Source organism: Equus caballus, chromosome 16, assembly GCF_041296265.1.
Source record: "Equus caballus isolate H_3958 breed thoroughbred chromosome 16, TB-T2T, whole genome shotgun sequence".
Classification (NCBI taxonomy): Eukaryota; Metazoa; Chordata; class Mammalia; order Perissodactyla; family Equidae; genus Equus; species Equus caballus.
The window spans coordinates 50,610,718-50,630,903 of NC_091699.1; the positions used below are offsets into that span (position 1 = coordinate 50,610,718).

Below are 20,186 nucleotides of genomic sequence, written 5' to 3' on the forward strand. Positions count from 1 at the left end.
CACTAAATGTATCCTGCTTTTCATGAACATCAGTGGGCGATTCTATTTCTGATTATGTCGAAAGCAGAAGCAGAAAATTGTCTTGATGACAGTTTATATAAAGGGTGGTATTAGGTCAACAAAATAAATGAAAAAGAGGAGATACTGTCAAAACATTTCTATCTCAGTTATTTTTAACATTATTAATAGAATATAGATCTTGAATAACTATTAAAAATTTCCATTCTCTGGAAGTTTACATTGCCTGTTCTACAACTGGCATGGCATTTATCCACTGAATGAAAGGCCAAGAAAGCAAAAACTAACTCTAAGCAGTCTTTTATTTTATATTCTCAATAATGTGACAGGGTAGAAGATTGTTAAAATACTCTTCACTGGGACAGTTTGTTAAACAGAATGAGTGTTTATATTTTTAGGTATATATCCTGAAAAGGAATTAATTTGTAGTTTTAAGGAAGTGGACAATTGTCCTTTTTAAAGTGAGATAACTATTAGAGTATTTTTGTCATAGACTTTATCAAAGGAGTCGAAGCTAATTTTAAGAAAAGGATAGGGGTCCCAACTGGATTTAAAATTTTTAGTGCTAAGTATAAGAGATCTTCCCTTTGTGTTTGTGAAAAGCTTGAGGTCTAAATTAGGAATGTTGTGGCTACTGATGCTGCTGATCATACCTGGAGAGTTAGGATCTGTGGAATTTGAAACTTTTGTTCTGGCCTTTCATCCAGGGACCAGCAGACTTCCTGTGTATCATTTAAGCATCTGGCTTTCTGCATTAGCTATAACTTGAACTATGACAAGGGTAACTGATCCATGAATTGGGAGTTACTGTTGACAGAGTTTTTTGTTGTTTTAACTGATCCATATTCTACCTTATATGCCATTAAGCTAAATACGTTCAGTTCTTTGAAAGAAGGAGATCTTGAGATCTCTGAAAAGTCAGGATCCAGGGGCTGAAGCGAAAGTGTATTTGCCCACAAACAGAAGGAAGAACAGAACATTTATTGAGTATTACCATTTAGGAATTAGTACGAAGGATATCTGTCCTACTTTTTTGTTATCAGAAGCCTGTTTTCATTGGGTACGAGACTACCTCAGGGACAGAAATCTGTCAGACTATAACTGAATGGTATATTTGACCAGAGAGAGATCATTAAGTTGTAGTACAACCATCTAGTGAGAAGTTGGTTATCCTTTGGTTTACTGGGATCAAAAGGACAAAATGTTCATTTATGACAGCCTTACCTAGATTTCTGTCAGTCACTTCCTAGAAAAGTAATAGTCCCTGTGCAGGGCTGGATGACTCATGTTGGTAGTACCATAATTTACTACACAGTGAATCCCCTATTCTTGTCAGCAGTATTTGTCTCTAACTCACAAATCAAAGAGCAGTGTCCATCTCTGTTACATGAGTACCTTCCCTGGTGTCATTCTACATATGTTTGCATTTCACCATAAAACCGCATTAGCCTTGTTCTATTGATGAGCAAATGGAGACTGGAGGGTTCAGTAACATTTCCAAGCATACAGCTTTTAAGTGGAAGAGTACAGATTCAGATCTGTCTAACTTTAGTGCCAATGCTTTGTATTATTGCCCTCTGCTCTTGTGATGTGCTCATTTCTCTCAGCCTTTATTCATGTTCTCAGTGGCTTGTCAGTTTTGTAAAGTCATCAAGTCCACCCTATCTGAGCTCCTTTGATCTGGCCGATTCCTCTGCGTGGAGTGCTTGCTTCATTCTTTTCTTCTCTTCATGTTTCAGTTTAAATGTCACCTTTTCAGGGAGGCCTCCCTCTTTATTTGCCCTGAAGAGTCCACCCACCCAGGCTCTCTCTAAAATACTTTATTTTTATTCTCCGTACAGCAGTTTTCAACATCTTATATCTTTTTGTTTACTTTCTCTTCCATCTCTTGCCACTCGTAACTGGAATGTAAACTCCGTAAAGGCAGGAATCTTTTCTTGTTCATCATTGTGTTTCTAGCTTTTGGACAGTGGCTGGCACATAGTAGGCACTCTGTGAAATTTAGTCAAATGTTTAAATGCTAGTCTCTATTACCTGTTAAACTACTACTCATCTTTTTATATCCTCTAAAGTAAGGATTGGCAGAGTTTTTCTGAAAAGTGCTAGATAGTAAATATTTTAAGTATTGTGGGCCATATGGTCTCTGTCACAACTAATCAACTTTGCCCTTATAATGTAGATGCAGCCATTGATAATTTATAAGCAAAGATCATGGCTTAGTCCAGAAAACTTTCGTTTATGGACACTGAAATTTGAATTTCAGTTAATTTTGATATGTCATGATATATTCTTCTATTGATTTTCTTTTCAACCATTTAAAGATGTAAGAACCGCGCTTCAATTGGAGGTGTGATGGGAATCCCCAAGACCGTTCCCATGTTTGGAGATTCTCTAAGAGGACTCATGAGATTCAGCATATAGTTGTGTTTATGGCTAACATGTAGTGACATAGGAAGCATAAACAAATCATAAGGGAAAATGCCACAGGCAGAGTCTGGGTGCAGGGTTCCTTATACTCACTCCCTTGCGTGAGGGGTCACACGGAATGCATGCTTCCTGCAGCAACAAAAATGCAGCAGCTCATATGCAGCGCTTCTGCCCAGGGAAGCCCAATAGAGAGTCTACGATCAGTATTTTTACTGGGGGGCCTGGTCATGTAGGGTACCCTGTGCCTAGCACATACGAAAATTCCAAGCTGCCAGAAGTAAACAGAAGTTCATCATAAGCCATGCTATGCACAGTCTAGGCACAGCAAACCACTCTTCTTATCAGTTAACTGTTAACTAGGAACATGCTTAGGGTATAATTCCCAGATTCCAGGGAAGTGGGCCAGATTTGGCCTGTGGGCTTTCAATTCCTGACCCCTGGTCTAAGCGGCTTATTTAGTGCTTTTCAAATAGCAGATTCTTAGCAATATTTGTTAAATGACTAAGTTAATGAAAAATGGCTTCCCCATGTTCTCTTTGAACTTTATGGTACCTTAGTCACTGCCAAGGGTCATAATAATTATAAAAAAATAAAATGTTATAGGAACTTAATGTAATTATTTGTGCTGTGGCCTCTTACTCTTTCCACACTGACACTTAGTTTTCACTGTGGAAATCAGCTGCCTAGGTTAAATTATGCATGGGGTTGCTTCTATTCTTTTGCAAAGATGGCATTTAGATCTTAGAGTCCCCTATCCTGAGAAGGGATTGACATTCTTACTAGGACTTTGTCTGTAGGGATTGATGATCACCTCTTTCTTTACTCCTCATTCTTTACTCACTTCCTCTGGAATCCAAAGTGTCATTACTTTTTTTCACTAAACCTCAGGAGGCAATAGCCCTAATCAAGTCCTTTACCTATTATTAAGTAAGATCATGACTAAGATAGTAGCCTAAGCAGTAATTAATTATAAATTCCCTATTGTTGGGAATTTTTAATTACTTATGCCTTGAATTTTTACTTATCTCTGTGCTTGTGTGTACAATTCTAATTTACTGAATTATTCAAGGTGGATTTGCTTTAATAATGCTGTTTCTTTCATTTTCTCTGTCTAGTATCAATTACTTAAACCTTAAAGTTTTTAGGTAATCCAAATAGGATTTACCTGTTTTTTTAAAATAAAGTATGTGTTTCGATTTTTCAGATGAACAAGATGAAGAAGCAATCACGACAGGAGGAAAGGTAATGATTTAGTTAGGCCTGGTGAAGGAGTAACTCTCTAAGGATCTGTATATTGAGCAGTAGAAACATTGAATTGGAAGTGCCCTTAGAAATATTCTATTTTGAGGCCCTTCTGATATTTTAATTTCTCTTTTAACACACTCGCAACGTAGTTTGTCTTTCTTGACTCCCAGTATTTTATCAAGAGGAAATTTCCATCTTCCCAGGTGGTATCCCTCATATGCTTTATTTTCTGGTTCCATTACTCTCCTGGTTGCACGTTAATAGTCAGAGCTGAGCAGTATTCCAGATGTTATCCGACAATGTGCAGGTGAGCAGGGACCATGCCTCGCCTTGGTTTTCTCACTCCCATTTCTGTGGATGCAGCCCCAATCCACAGCCAATGTAGCCTTGGATCCTGCCCTTCACTTTTTTGAGACTTACAGTCAGCCGTTTCTTGTTTCATCAGTTCTACTCTAGAGACATCAGGAATTATGCTGTTGGAAAGTTGGGTTTAAGGCAAGATTTTACTTCTCTTTTTAATAAATGGCTCACTGTTTCATTCAGACTGTTGTGTCTGACTGTTAATATGTGTAGCTAATCCCTAATCTCCTTGAAATAACTTCCTTACTTTGCTAAAAATGGATAGTTCTTTTCTTTTTTCGTTGCCTCAAAGAAATTCTCCAGATTGACAGTTATTGTTTTTTTATACATTCAAAAAATGAACATAGTCATGACAGGATTTCCAGGAAAAGTATTTTAGGAAACTCTTCTACGTATGTCTCTTCAACTGAATCATTCTTATGATTATTTCCTTAAAGTCAAACTTTTTTATTCAAAGAGCTACTTGTAAACATTAATGAATATTATATTTGTAAAAAGCTATCATTCAGATTAACTAGTATTGTGTGGGTAGTAAAAGAGACCATAGTAGAAAGCCAAAGAATTTTCCTGTAAGATTTTCTTTTTCTACCAAAAGCAGGAGGAATTTTGAAACCATGGACATGACTGTTACATAGCTTAAATGTAAGGTGGTTAGAGGTAATTAGTCCAACACCCAGTCCCATGACGTCATCCTGCTTGTTTCCTCACTGAGATAGATAAACCATACACTGTCAGCTATTGTTAATTGCAGTGCCAACCTCTCCTTGGTTTTCCTGAATAAAGGAAATTTTTTGAATTGAATGAATTTGTAAATCCTACACCACAAAAACAAATTATCTGTGAGCATAGTTTTTGCCAGCTTCCTTGGTTTGGGAAATAAAATTTCTTACCTTTGTCATCAATATGAACACATTTGTTTCAGGATCATTTAAGTAACAACCAGAGTTTCCTTGGCGTTTTCATACATTAAATTTGTTCAGTATTCATTGGTCTTAAGGAAACTACTGGTTTAAGTTTCTAGGCGGTAACACTAGATCCTTACCTCAAATAATGGCACACGGGAAATTTAGGTTGGACTGAGTTAAAGGTAGAAATCAGACTGTGGAACTATTATAAAAGAATACAATTCAAAATTTGACTGGTTTCTTAATAGAAGAGAATTCTGTAAGATGAAAGACAGTAAAAGCACTGTAGATGAAAGGTTGATAGACTTAACTGTACAAATTCAGAAAACGTCTGAATGTCAGAGAACTTATTTCCTGTAGTGTACTTCATAAAAATGTTGAATTTGCATTATGAAGAACCAATCAGATAAATAGAGATTGTTAAATGTTCTACAAGATGCCTGATGTGGATTCTTCAAAAATTTTAATGTCATAAAATACCTCCCCCAAAAGGAGGCAGGGCTTAATAGAAACTAAAGATACGTGAATATCATATATAATATTATAATATGGAATCTCTGATCAGAGTCTGGATTGAGGAGAAAAATCTATAAAGGACTTTTCTGGAATACTTGGATCCATTTGAGTATAAACTGTGTATTGAATAATATTATTTAAAAGTAATTTTTATTACTGTTTAGTGGTACCCTAAGAAATATTCCTTTGTTTTGACCTAAAGCAATGATTTTGAAATTATTGTATTGAAAATCGAGTTTTTAGGTGGAATCCTTTGCAAAACCTCTATAAATCTGATAAAAATCCAAGCTAATTTTTAATAGTGGGAGTGGTTAAGAGTGTAGGCCTTCTATCTGGGCTTTCTGGAGTAATATCCTGTTTATAACTTATTAGCTCTGTGCATTGTTTTCTCATCCACAGAAGAAGTGATAATAGTATCTGTTGTTATTGTGAGAAACAAATGAAATAATGTGCATATAGCTGTTAGCAGATAGTCAGTGCTTATTCTTTGAGATAGGAGAAGCCTTGTCATTATGCCTTATTAGTGTCCTTGAGTCACCTCCTTATGAATAACTTCAGAACAACTACAGGCACACCTCGGAGATATTGCAGGTTCAGTTCCAGACAACTGCCATAAATGGAATATGAATATCAGAATGAAATGAGTCACATGAACTTTTTGGTTACCTAGTGCATAATACAAGTTATGTTTACACTATACGGTGCTCTATTAAGTGTGCAATGGCATTTTCCCTTAAAAAAAACAACGTACATACCTTAATTAAAAAACACTTTCTTGCTAAAAAGTGCTCACCATCATCTGAGCCTTCTGAAAGTTGTCATTTCTTTGCTGGTGGAGGGTCTTGTAAAAAACGCAGTATCTGCGAAGCTCAGTGAAGCAAAATACAGTAAAACGAGATATTCCTGTAATTTAGATTTGTGGTCTTAAGATTAGGTAAAACTAGACAAGTAAGAAGCAGGCTATTGTGGTAAAAGTTTGGGCCCTTTTCTGAGTTGATCCCCTCATCTGTAAAAGGTAGGAATAAAATTTGCTATATCATCTGGACATTTTGTGAAGGTACCTTAAAAACTGTGAAACACTGTTTTTACTTGGAATTTGTTTGTCTGGTCCTTCTAATTGGATCAGCTATCTTCATTTTCTGTGACCTAAGATCAGAAGTATAAAAGCTGTTAAATATCTTTGTAGTTCTTTCTCTGAACTTTGGTTTCCTTTCTTTAGGAAGATGAAGATCCTAGCAAAGGTGATCAGAGTCGGTCAGTTGACCCTGGTGAAGATAATGTGACAGAGCAGACCAATCACATTATCATTCCTAGCTATGCATCATGGTTTGATTATAACTGGTGAGTGTGCTGCTTACATCTGTGAACATGGTGCTTAGGAATGGGAAAACTTCCCGTGAAATTAAATTGTGGTGTTTGCCCAAGTCCTCACATCAGTCCTCACTGTGACACCGGATAGGGGGAGATGGAAAGTGATTTATTTTTTTAACTTTGGAACATGTTCTTTAAAACAATTTAGGGATGTAAATTAGATTGTGTTGTAACTTAGGGTTGTAAAATTTTATAAGCTTGAACCTAACTCATTTAGAATCAGTTATAATTCAGACAGGCAGATGCTTGAATATTTAATAATTTTAAAATATTGATGTTCATTACATGGTTTTAAAACATTGAAGAAATAAAGAAAAACATCTTACTACCCAGTAATGGCTTCATTTTAATAGGAAACTTTTTAACATTGGGAAGCTCTTCGCATATAAACCCTGCTATGTGTACAAGTTCTAAAAAACAAACCTACCTGTGATTTACCACAACCACTGTGGCACCGTTGGTGGATGGTTGGAAATAACTGCAGTCCTAGGCGTCTTATTTATTGATTACTTAGGAGCTGTGACTGTTTGTTTCAGGCTGATTTTTGTCTGTTTGGTTTTTCAATTTTTAAATATATCTACCAGAACTTAACCCTCCAAACAGATACTGCCTTCTTTAAGGTACTTTCCTTGGAAGGTTGTTCACTTCCTCCGCTGATGCTGCCCTTACTGAGAATCTTCTGGTCTTGTTTGGGTCTTTTGCCTGCTCTCGATTACTGCATTATCATTCTTTAAGGATAGATGTGATTTTTTATATATCTACATCTAGAAGTCTTTAGAAGCCAATTTAAAAGAATAGGGTGGATGGTCCACTTGAGTCATACCTTAATTTTTATCCACGTATTGAGACTTTTCTGCATGTCTTTAAAACTAACTCTGAATGCTCTTCCTAAATGTTTTGAATAAGTAGAAGCTAGAACAGAATAAGCGTATCGCTCTTTTTTGAGAGTCAGTCTTCATTACATTGAATATTGTGTTAAATTATTTTTGAATTTGGAAGTGTCTCATTCTCATCGTTGTTTGTAGTTACATGTTAAGTTTCAGAATATCTTAAGGGAAACACTCGAGAAACTAGCATTCTTTTCCTCTAAAATTAAAGAAGGGAAGAGTCATAACAATATATAATTTTGTAGGTTTTTATAGGTTACAGAAACACTTTCATTTGCATGATAACCTTTGCATGTCACAAAGTGTGCTCTTAGATGGATTGTGGGATTATTAGTTATATCCGCATTTTATAGATGAGCTGACTGCTGCTTCATTTGAAGTGTTCCAAAGTTGCAGAGTTGATAATTGGAAGAACTCAGGTTTTCTGATTCTGAATACCCCACTCCTTCCACCCCTTACCCGCTTCTCAGAACCTAAGGAATCAGCTGCCGGCACTTCAAACATAGGTGTTGAAAATGAAAGTGCTTGAGATTAAACATTCTTGTGTGTTTTGTTCTGGATGAATAGAGAAATTGTTTTTTTATGGGCTCTTCCTAACATGTAACTATTAAAACAATGAGAGGCATATTAGAATCACATAATTAATTGTTTACAGCTATTTTTATAGTAAAATTTGGAAAGTCATTATGCATGTATCTGTATATCATTAATTCATCTTAAAAATTATCTTCCTAGAAGTTTTTAGGTAATTCATTGTGTTTATACTATTTGGCAGTACAAATCCGGTTCAGACAGTTTTAAATGTTAGCAAATAATGGAAGAGTGAATGATCTTAGTATATTTACAGACTGTTGATTTGCTTTTTCTAGTGTAACCAGTACATGTTGCATATCTGGAAAGCCACTGAGAAACTAAAATGTGTCATCAAGAAAAGCATTGATTAGTGTTACTGACAAAACCTTTGTGCTAGATGTATAGTTGGTTCATTTGTATACTGTTAAGCCTGATCATTTTACATGGTTTCTACAGTGCTTATCACCTGTAACATTTTATAGAATTGTCACTGCCTTTTTCTAAATGTTAAAAATTAGTTCTATGGGGCCAGCCCAGTGTCACAGCGGTTAAGTGCGCACGTTCTGCTTCTCGGCGGCTCGGGGTTTGCCGGTTCGGATCCCAGGTGCAGACATGGAACCGCTTGGCAAAAGCCATGCTGTGGTAGGCGTCCCACAAATAAAGCAGAGGAAGATGGGCATGGATATTAGGTCAGGACCAGTCTTCCTCGGCAAAAGGAGGAGGATTGGCAGTAGTTAGCTCAGGGCTAATCTTCCTCCAAAAAAAAAATGAGTTCTATATTTTTAAAGTCAGTAAATCACTGAAATCTTTAAAAAATTCAATTTGCAAGTTTCTGAGGGCTGGACAGAAATTGATGTTAAGAGCCTGAGAAACTGATTATCGTAAATTGCATTGTGTTTTGGCAGGGTGGTTCATTTCACCAGACTGTTGCTGGGCCACTCCTGTGATTTTTGTCAGCCGGTTTCCGGAGAACTCTATCTTGTGGCTCCTCAGCTAGTCATGATGTGTTATGACAAGAACGTAATAAAATGTCTGGCTTTAAATGTGTTCATAATCTTTTGAGTTTGGTTATGGAAATAGAAAAACTGCCATAAGTGTTTGGAGTGAGAAAAGGGAAAGCTTTCTTTGTTATGTGCTGTTAATACTTAGGAATGCAAGTAGTGCTCAGCTTTTGGATTTATCAGTTTTAGTTTGAAAATTAAACAAGCTTAGCTCAAATTTTAAGATTTTGCTTTTCTAAGAGGTCTCCCGATCTTTTTCCTTTCTTTTCAGTATTCATGTGATTGAACGGCGTGCTCTTCCTGAGTTTTTCAATGGGAAAAACAAGTCGAAGACTCCAGAGATGTAAGTGAAATGTAAAGATGTAATCCTGATACCATTACATACTTTAGTGGGGCCGCTGTTAAGAAAAATTGGTTATTTGTATGTATTAGGCAGGGGGTTCTCAAAGCACACTTCTGAGTTAATCTTTGCAAATGTGCTGGAAGTTTGTAGATATTCTTATTCCTTTACAACAGTGTTCAACTCTCAGCTGCACAGTGTTCTTTGCTTCAAAGGGAATTGTTTCCGATTTTTTTTCTTCCTCAACCTTGAACTCTATGCACATCAGCTCTTGCAGCTAAAGATTGAATTCAATAACAAGTATTCACTAAAATGAGTTCAGGTTTCCCCCTAATAGTTCCCACCCTGCGTGTACATGTGTGTTATGGATTATATATATTTATGTGTAATAATCTAGGAGAAAATGGAATCTTTATCTTATTTTTCTGATTAATGATTCGTAATTATAAGAATGCCAAATATGAAGATATAGCTGCATATGAATTGATCTTAATTAATAAAGCATTGTTGTGCTTTGCATTGGAAATAGTAAAACTTTTATTGGAAGGAAGAAGTTTGTCAGGAAATCTCTTCTTGAAATCCTTGCCCCTAAAATTCACATCTATCATATTATAAATACCTTTCCATGTATTATCTTCATAGCATTAATCTGTTGTCTGTTATACACATTTGACTGCACAAATAAATGTCTCTTGTTTAAATTGTTAGGGAAGGATAATTTTCCACATAAAACACATGGCAAATACAGAAGATTGAATAATAAGTATCTTCTGGTGGTAGATTGTCCATGATAGTTTGAGATTCTAAGTTTAGATGTCAAAGCTTATTGCACCCTTTCTGTAACAAAGGTCTAAGGAGTCGTTTAAAACCAGAATCAAAGATTTGGCGTAAGAGACTCTGTTAGTTTCCCTGATAGTTTTTCCACCTATTTGGACATGGTATATCCTTCCAGCTAATTTGTCTGTTGCCACCAGTTTGCCTTTTGCTAGCATTTGTAAATACTTCTGGTTCCCAGCAGTCTTCTGTTTACAAAAGCACAATTTAGCAATTTAGCCTGTTTAAATTTGTAAATTCACCTTTTAGTCTTTGTTTATCCACTTGTGCTTTTACAGGCCCCTTTTTGAGCAGTTTACCTTTTCTGCTCGGATGTAGCTAACCTTAAGCTGCCAGACTTTTGTTTTACTTTTGTGGCAAGAACTTTTCCTAGGTCTCCAGCTTCTTAACACTCTTGTTTTAAGTATTTTGTAGCAGAAATGCATGGGTATGTTGTGGAATCTGCTATGACTCAGAATCTGTTTTTCTTTCCTTTTTAAAATGTTCTTGTCTTACCTCTGAGTTTGGCTTCATGGGTTCTATTCGTTGCCTAGCTGGAATCTCTCTGAGAAACTGCTAGCCAGAGGGTATATAGTCATTGTCAGAGCGAAATCCACATGTAGCTCTAGAAAGAGTATAGAAATGAGATGCAGCATATGTTAAGAGCATGGATTCTAGATCTAGCACACTGCACTGAATTTTAGCTCCACTACCTACCAGCCTTGTGAACTAGGACAAATTCTTTAATCATCCTGTGCTTCAGTTTCCTCATCTATTCATAGAATAATAATAGACCCTACCTTGTAGAGAAATTGTGAGGATTAAATGAGTTATTGCATGAGAAGTGCTTAGAACTAGGTCTGGCACACAGTAAATGCTAGATACGTGGTAATTAGTAAGACAGCCTAGGTAACCATGTGTCGTTTGCAAATTCTGCGGGCAGCTAAACTAAGGATTTATCCATTCACCTCTGTGACCAAGTTTATATTTCTGTTACTTCACATTAACGTCATCAGATTCCTTTATTTTACTTATTGTTGTTGTATATTAATTATATATTGCATGTTAGGAGTTCTTACCCAGAGTTATACTTGGGACTGTAAATTCTAAATAAAATATTATTATTGTTTGTTAGATTATGGTCTTAACTAAGTAGTATTTGGTTGTGAGGAATATGAAGACTTTTGGATCTATAAGTTATTGTTTCCGAAAGGATGTGTGTCCACCTTATGAATTTTGCCATTGCTTTTAGATACTTGGCATATCGAAATTTTATGATCGACACATATCGCCTAAACCCTCAAGAATATTTAACTAGCACTGCTTGTCGGAGGAACTTGACTGGAGATGTGTGTGCTGTGATGAGGTAAAATGTTTCACTTTTTCTTGTACACTTCACTGCTTGTGGTTAGTGATGCGTTGCTGTCTAATTTGATTGATTAAACTACATGGTTTCTTGGTTAATAAAATACCTAAATCTTATATCTTTCATTTAGGAGTTGAATATTTTTAATCCCTTAACATTTTCTCCTCTTTTTAAGATTTTAAAATTAACACCTTTTCTTTTAGAAACAAATCATAAAATGACTAAAGATGGAGAATGGGTTGGGGTGAGGAATGGATAAGCTCTGTGCCCCAGATCTGTCTAAAGAAAAAAACCAAAATGTGGGTCTCCTGTGAAGTTGGTCTTTACATGAGTTCTTTCAGCATGGACCTAACTGAATATTTGTTCTCTTATTTCTGTGATTGAAATGTTTAGGCTTATGCTAGGTTTCGGGGAGCTATATTATCAACATTATTTTGAGTTTTTAGAAATTGTCCCTCAGAAAACAAACCAAACCAAAATTGTCAATTACTTTGTCATGGTTCGTAGCCTACAGAGAACATCTTTACTTTTTTTGTTTTTGTTTTTAATGAGATGTGATGATGGTTTTGAAGGAGGTGAGGTACATTTTCGAGATTTTAACTTTCAGAGCTTTATTCTTCAGGGTTCATGCCTTTTTAGAGCAATGGGGGCTCGTTAATTACCAAGTGGATCCAGAAAGTCGACCCATGGCAATGGGACCGCCTCCGACTCCTCATTTCAATGTATTAGCTGATACTCCATCTGGGCTTGTGCCTCTACATCTTCGATCACCACAGGTAAATTAATGCTGTCTTTTCTTCAGCTCTGAATGGTAACAGACCATCACTTCCACCATTCATATTCAGGAATTATTATTGTCATGTAATAGTACTGTTTCTTAGCTGATAGGTTTTATTTGTTAGTTTTTATCTGTTGTAAATGTTTGATATCATAAGAATATTTAGAGTTTAAGATAAGGCTCTCTTACTAATCCCAAGACTCTATGCCTTATCATGTTATAGATTTAATTTCATACTCATGACTCCCTTTATCACTTCTACCATCAAAACCACTTCCAAACAAGGAGATTATTTAAATCTGTTAAATTGTCTACAACTTCCCCTTCCTAACATTTGGAAAGTGGACATCCATACACATGTTTTCTTGAAAAGATTATTAGGTCAACCAGATTATGTATAGCATTAAGTTGGAATAACATGAATCTAAGCTATAAATTGCCCTCTATTGCGAAGTGGAAGATCACATAAACGAAATTTGTTACCTATTTTCTCTGTGACTGAAAAGAGGCAGAAAAATGTTTCTTACATGTTGAAATTTTATTAGAAGTGTAGTGTGGAGGTGTGGGTATTTATTCTTTTGTAGAATCTCCACCAGGAGTGGTTTAAATGCCGCTATTAAATAATTTGTTAAAGACTTCCATCCCCTTGACTTTGTAGAGGTTAATACAGCCATTTATCATTTATCTGACTCTTAGGTCCCTGCTGCTCAGCAGATGTTAAATTTTCCTGAGAAAAACAAGGAAAAACCAATTGATTTGCAGAACTTTGGTCTTCGTACTGATATCTACTCCAAGAAAACCTTAGCAAAGGTAAGGAATTTTTTCAGGAGACGCGTGGACTTTCTCCATGTCCTCTTTGTTCTTCTTCCTTCTAAGAAGCATCATTTTTCATAAGAAACTTAATTTACTCTCTGTAATGTAAGGAGGTGAACTTTGTACTTAAATCTGATGGCATTTCATAAAACAGCAGTCACTTATCTTCCCTTTTCTTCTGTATGGTTAGAAGATAGGTATTTAAAAATAACTATAATTAATGTGTTAAAGAAAATAGAGGGAACATGGAGAATTTCAACAGAGAATTGGAATACAGTCATGTGCCGGATAACAGCATTTCGGTCAACAATGGACTACATATAATGACGGTGGTTCCATAAGATGAGTACCACGTAGCCTAGGTGTGTAGTAGACTTTTACCATCTGGGTTTGTGTAAGCACACTCTGATGTATGCACTGCGACAGAATTGCCTAATGATGCATTTCTCAGAACATATCCTTGTTGTTAAGTGATATATACTGTATATAGAAAGAATCAAATGAGTATTGAGTAATTGAAAATATACCTGAAATTAACTCATCAGATGGGTTTAATAGCAGGCTGGACTCAGCAGAAGACAGGATTAAGAAACTCAGGAAGATTAGTAGATACAGCAAAACTGAAACACTAAGAGCAAAATTGGTTTGAAGTTGGGGAGGGACAGGACAGAGAGAAAAGAGTGTAAGAGACACATGAGATACAGTCACAAGAATTAATATTTATCACTAGAGACCTATAAGAAGAGAAAGAACAGTGAAGAAGCAATATTTTAAGATGGAATGGCTAAAAATTTTTCATAACTGCTCCCTGCACATTCTCTGGATGCCAAGGGGACACACCACACTCTGGGGACCCTACAGCATCCTCTGCCAGGCAGAGAGGAGCCGGAGGCATGTCCCTGAAGAAGGGAGATGGGCTTCTGACCAGCTGTTCCCTGTGTTAAGGCATCATGGCAGAGTAAGCTTTTCCCTTAGACTCTCCCCTCTAAGATACAACCAAAAGGACACTCGTAAACCAACAGAGGACATTCACACAACACAGTAGATGTCCGAGAGATCAGCACAACCATACACCTGAAGGATGGAGGTGCTGGACCCCCTCGGAGGCAGTAGAAAGGGGTAAGGGGATCGCTTCTCCTTCCCTGAATGGCAGTGACCGAGGGCATGGGACTGTGCCTGACACTGAGGAGAAGGGGAGGTGGCAGCCCTCCGCAGGAACGCCTTTGCTCTTGGAGTCGACTCCTAGCCTGTGGGAAAGCTCCACACCATGTAGGGTAAGCAATCATGGGGGTGTCTTCACTGTGCCGAGCAGCCCAGTAGGGTAGACAGTGAGTGCAGAGCAAGAGCACCTGCGGGATTGTGCATGTGGAAGAAAGTGCCCTTCCCCTCACCTGGCACACTAGCTTGGCCGGTTGGCCAGAGCAAGGGACCCATGCCAGAGCACCTGTGCATACGTATGTAAATCAGCAGTGGCTGGCGGACACTCGCAGACAGGCCCCAGTAGATAGGCACAGTTGCCAGGGATTGCGGTGGGTTTAGAATACACAGCTCCTGCTCCGCATCCCCCTGCCTCTGCCCCAGTAGCTGCAGATGGATTCTGACCAGATGCTACCACTGTGCGAAGCCACAAGTCCACCCCATCAAATAGTATGATGAGGTATATTAACACTCCAGACCAAGAGGAAAACGACATGTACCCAGAAACCAATCCTGAAGGCACAGAAATTTACAATCTAAATGACAGAATTCAAAATAACCATCATAAAAGACCTCAATGAGTTACAAGAAAACTCGAAAAGACTGTTCAATGAAATGAGGAATAAAATTAGTGAACAGAGGGAATTCTTCACAAAAGAGATTGAAACTATAAAAGAAAAACCAATCAGAAATGTTGGAGATGAGAAACATAATGCATGAGAGAAAAGAAAAATCTGGAGTCCTTAGATAACAAAGCTGATATTCGGTGGGACAAAATTAGCAATTTACAGGACTGAAATACAGAAATGCTTCACATGGAAAAGGAGAAAGAACTAAGACTAAAAAGAAATGAAGAAAATCTGTGAGAAATATCTGACTCAATTAGAAAATGCAACATGAGCATTATAGGTATTCAAGAGGGAGAAGTGTGAGAGAAAGGAGCAGAGATCTTGTTCAAAGAAATAATAGCAGAGAACTTCCCAAACCTGGGGAAGAAGCTGGAATTACAAATAAAAGAAGCTAATAGAATTCCTAATTACATCAATGTAAAACGACCTTCTCCAAGACATATTAGTAAAACTGGCAAAATTCACTGACAAAGAAAAAATATTAAGGGCAGCAAGGCAGAAGAAAATAACATACAAAGGAATCCCTTTCAAGCTTCCAGTGGATTTCTCAGCAGAAACCTTACGGGCTAGGAGAATGTGGAATGATGTATTCAAAATTCTGAAAGACAAAACTTTCAAGCAGGGATACTCCATCCAGCAATATTTATCCTTCAGATATGCTGGAGAAATAAACTTTCCCAGATAAACAAAAGCTGAGGGAGTTCGTCACCAGAAGACACCCCCCTGCAAGGAATGATCAAGAAGGCTCTTATATCTGAAAAAAAAGGGGGAGGGGTTTAAGCCTTGAGCAAGGAGATAAATAGGCAGACAAAATCAGAAAATTGCAGCTCTCTTTAGAACAGGTTAGCTAACACTATTATAACATTAAAGGTAAAGGAAAGGAAAACATGAAAAGTAACTATAATCACTTCATTTTACCTACAGACTCACAACACAAAATGGAATAAGTTGTGACAACAACAACAAAAACTTAGGGATGAGGAAAGGGATGGAACCTGCTTAGACTAAGGAAATAAGAAGCATCAGAAAATGGACTATCTCATATACAAGATCTTTAAATGAACTTCCAAGTAACCACTAAACAAAAAATCAGAACAGAGGTGCATAAGATAAATAAAGAGAAAACTGAGAAAACCATCATAAAGAACCACCGAAGTTGGGGGCCAGCCCGGTGGTGCAGGGGTTAAGTTTGCACATTCTTCTTTGGCGGCCCGGGGTTCGCTGGTTCGGATCCTGGGTGCGGACATGGCACCACTTGGCAAGCCATGCTGTGGTAGGCATCCCACATATTAAGTAGAGGAAGATGGGCACAGATGTTAGCTCAGGGCCAATCTTCCTCAGCATAAAGAGGATTGGCAGCAGATGTTAGCTCAGGGCTAATCTTCCTCCAAAAAAAAAGAACCACCAAAGTGAATTGGCAGTCAGAAATACCTGGAATGAGAAACAAGGGAAATACAGAACAACCAGAAAACAAGGGATAAAATGTCAGTATTAAGACTTCATGTATCGGTAATCAGTGTAAATGCACACAGGTTGAATTCTCCAATCAAAAGACCCAGAGTGGCTGGATAGATTTAAAAACAGGACCCAACAATATGCTGCTTCCAGGAAACACATCTCAGCTCTAAAGACAAACACAGACCAGAGGAATGGAAGGAATGAAAGAATGGAAGATGATACTTCAAGCCAATGGCAAGCAAAAAAAAGCAGGTGTTGCCCTACTTATATCAGACAAAGCAGACTGCAAGATAAAAAAGGCAATGAGAGACAAAGAGGGGCAGTATACAATGACTGAAAGGACATTCCACCAAGGGTACATAACACGAGTATATATGCACCTAACATAAGAGCACCAGAGTACATAAAACAACTATTAACAGACCTAAAAGGAGATATTAACATCAACACAATAAGAGTAGGGGGCCTTAACACTTCAGTTTCATCAGTGGATAGATCATCCAGGCAAAAAGTCAACAAGGAAATAGTGGAATGAAATGAAAAGCTAGACCAGATGAACTTAATAGATATATATAGAACACGCCATTCAAAAATAGCAGAATACACATTCTTCTCAAGTGCACATGGAACATTCTCAAAGATAGACCATTTGTTGGGAAACATGGCAGGCTAAATAAATTTAAGAAGATTGAAATCATATCAAGCATCTTTTCCAAACATAATGCTTTGAAACTAGAAATCAGCTAAAGGAAAAAGCTGGGAAAGTGACAGATGTGTGGAGACTAAACAACATGCTTCTGTGAGCAACCAGTGGATAACTGAAGAAATTAAAGGGGAAATTAAAAAATATCTAGAGACAAATGAAAATGAATATACATCATACGAACTCATATGTCATGCAGCAAAAGTGATCCTAAGAGGGAAATTGATAGCACTGTGCAACCCACCTTAACAAATAAAAATCTCAGATAGGTAATCTTCAGCTACATCTGTCAGAATTAGAAAAAGAAGAATAAAGCAAGCCCAAAGTCAGCAGAAGGAGGGAAATCGTAAAAATTAGAGGAGAAAGAAATGAAACTGAAACCAAGAAAACAGTAGATTGAATCAGTGAAACTAAGAGCTGGTTCTTTGAGAAGATAAACAAAATTGACAAACCCTTAGCCAGACTAACTAAGAAAAAAAAAGAGTGTTCAAATGAAGCAAATTAGAAACGAGAGAAAACAAATTACAATAGATACCACTTAAATACAAAGGAATAGAGTTTTCAGAGAATGAATATGTTTGAATATATATTTTGAATTAGTAACATCTGCAGCTAAAGAATAATGTCAAGTATACTACACATCCTGTACTCTGTATATCTATGGTTTAGGGTCTGCAAATCAAGAAATATGAATCAGTTGATAAATTTTAATTTTCTTTTAAAGGTGTGATTTGAACTCTGACCTCTCATTTTTTTCCTCCCTAAAGCCCCCCATTACATAGTTGTATATCCTAGTTTTATGTCCTTCTAGTTCTTTTGTGTGGGCCACTGCCTCAGCATGGCTTGATGAGTGGTGCTAGGTCTGTGCCCAGGATCCGAACCAGCGAACCTCGCCCACCAAAGTGGAGCCTGTGAACTTAACCACTTTGGGGCCAGCCCCTAAATTCTAATTTTTACATAACTTTTACAAAATTTTTACATAACGCAAACTCAGTTTTCTTATACCCCTATGCTCACATAAATTTTCAGTTAAATGAGATTCTCATGGGAAAGGTGATTTGGAGTTTAGGGAATCCCTGGGAGATTGTTTTAATCAGGAGATGTTAAAAGTGAAATAGTATGAACTTATTGCAGTTGGAATCAGGAATCTGCTTTATATCTACTACAATTTTTTCTTGGAAAAAGTACTGCCTTTAAGTTATACCAAATGTTTGTTTTTTGTTTACAGTATAATAGCTGATTCCAGTATGCATTAAAATACTATGCCTTTGTAGCTTCAAAACGTATTTTTGAATATCAAAATATTGGAAATTAAATGTTTGATTAATCCATGAGTCCTTGGTAGACATCAAGAAATCTTTGAAATAAGCCAGCCTTTCTGTTTGAAGTTTAGGTTTCTTGTGCTTTTTATTCCTTTTACTCAGGGACTGACTTTGGTGGTTTGTATAAACCTGTGCCCTGAACATAGAAAGGAATCTTGCTGAGCTCCATATGCAGCCTTTAGGAATAAGTAAATTCTGATTTTGTTTCTTTAGAGTAAAGGTGCTAGTGCGGGAAGAGAATGGACTGAACAGGAAACCCTTCTACTCCTGGAGGTAAGCAGATTACTGATGTGGCCCCTTTATTCACGTATGAGATGGATACAGTTTCTGTGACTAGGACTTTAAATATACCTTTGGAATTTATCCTGAAAATATTTGATCCATGTGATGAGTTTTAACAGTGTTTTCCTGGGCTGTTATTATTTAAATATCACACTAGAGGTGACATTCTGACTTTCCGTAGGGGAAATCAAGCCTGGATATGTGTTATTTTGGCCCAGGTTGGGTTTTTTTTTTTTTTTTTTAAAGATTTTACTTTTTTCCTTTTTCTCCCCAAAGCCCCCCGGTACATAGTTGTATATTCTTTGTTGTGGGTCCTTCTAGTTGTGGCATGTGGGACGCTGCCTCAGCGTGGTTTGATGAGCAGTGTCATGTCCGCGCCCAGGATTCGAACTGACGAAACACTGGGCCGCCTGCAGCGGAGCGTGCGAACTTAACCGCTCGGCCACGGGGCCAGCCCCCCAGGTTGGGTTTTTTGGTTTTAAATTTTTTTGCCAACATTTAAACACATATTGGAGCTTTGCCAAAGTAGTCTAGATTTCGAACTTGTCCTCCAAACTTTGAAGATCTGGCAATACCAGGGTCTCATTTCCACATAGCAATAATTGGCTGCCCTTGAGTAGCAGATGTTCCTTTGAAGTGGGGCAGTTTTTCAGATTCCAGTTTTTCTTAACTTAGCCCACCTCAGTCATTGTAGATTAGATCCCTACTGTGCTTGTATGCATTTGAGTGCACATCCGTTATATTTCCCAGAAGGATTCCAGAGAAGTAGCTAAAGACATCTGCCATTGAAAACACTATTGAAAGCAGAAACTATGGTAAACCAGTGATAATGCGTGGTGTCTCTGTCAATCAGTTTATTGAATGCTTATTTGGATTTCTTCATGTCTTTGGAGATTCTTGCAAATACTGACACAGCTAGATCTTAGCCATTATTTCTAGTCTGAAGGGTAGGAAAAACTATTTGCTTCTATATTTATCAATCATTTCTGAAGAAGAACCCTTTGTCTTTAGTTACAGAACAATTGTTTAAGTAAAATGGAGCCTACATGATCCACTTAATATTTGTGGATAGAATGTGTCTGTGGGTGCTGAATTAGGACCATATGAGGAACTTTATTGTTAAATCTGTTAGGAATGCTTTTGCCTGCAAGGAACAGATAATCTGACTAGCAGTAGGTTAAA

General features: G+C 37.2%; 1 protein-coding gene across 4 annotated transcripts in view; it reads left to right on the forward strand.

Annotated features, from left to right (window-relative positions):
• The window catches only part of SMARCC1 (SWI/SNF related, matrix associated, actin dependent regulator of chromatin subfamily c member 1), a 165,609-nt gene that overhangs the window by 71,123 nt on the left and 74,300 nt on the right, over nucleotides 1-20,186 (forward strand). For all 4 annotated transcript variants that reach the window (XM_023620516.2, XM_023620517.2, XM_023620518.2 and 1 more), the window contains exons 13-19: nucleotides 3,650-3,687; nucleotides 6,691-6,812; nucleotides 9,575-9,646; nucleotides 11,709-11,822; nucleotides 12,445-12,598; nucleotides 13,297-13,410; nucleotides 18,936-18,995. In XM_023620516.2, coding sequence (XP_023476284.2) covers nucleotides 3,650-3,687; nucleotides 6,691-6,812; nucleotides 9,575-9,646; nucleotides 11,709-11,822; nucleotides 12,445-12,598; nucleotides 13,297-13,410; nucleotides 18,936-18,995 — 674 coding nt within the window. The remainder of the gene's footprint in view (nucleotides 1-3,649; nucleotides 3,688-6,690; nucleotides 6,813-9,574; nucleotides 9,647-11,708; nucleotides 11,823-12,444; nucleotides 12,599-13,296; nucleotides 13,411-18,935; nucleotides 18,996-20,186) is intronic.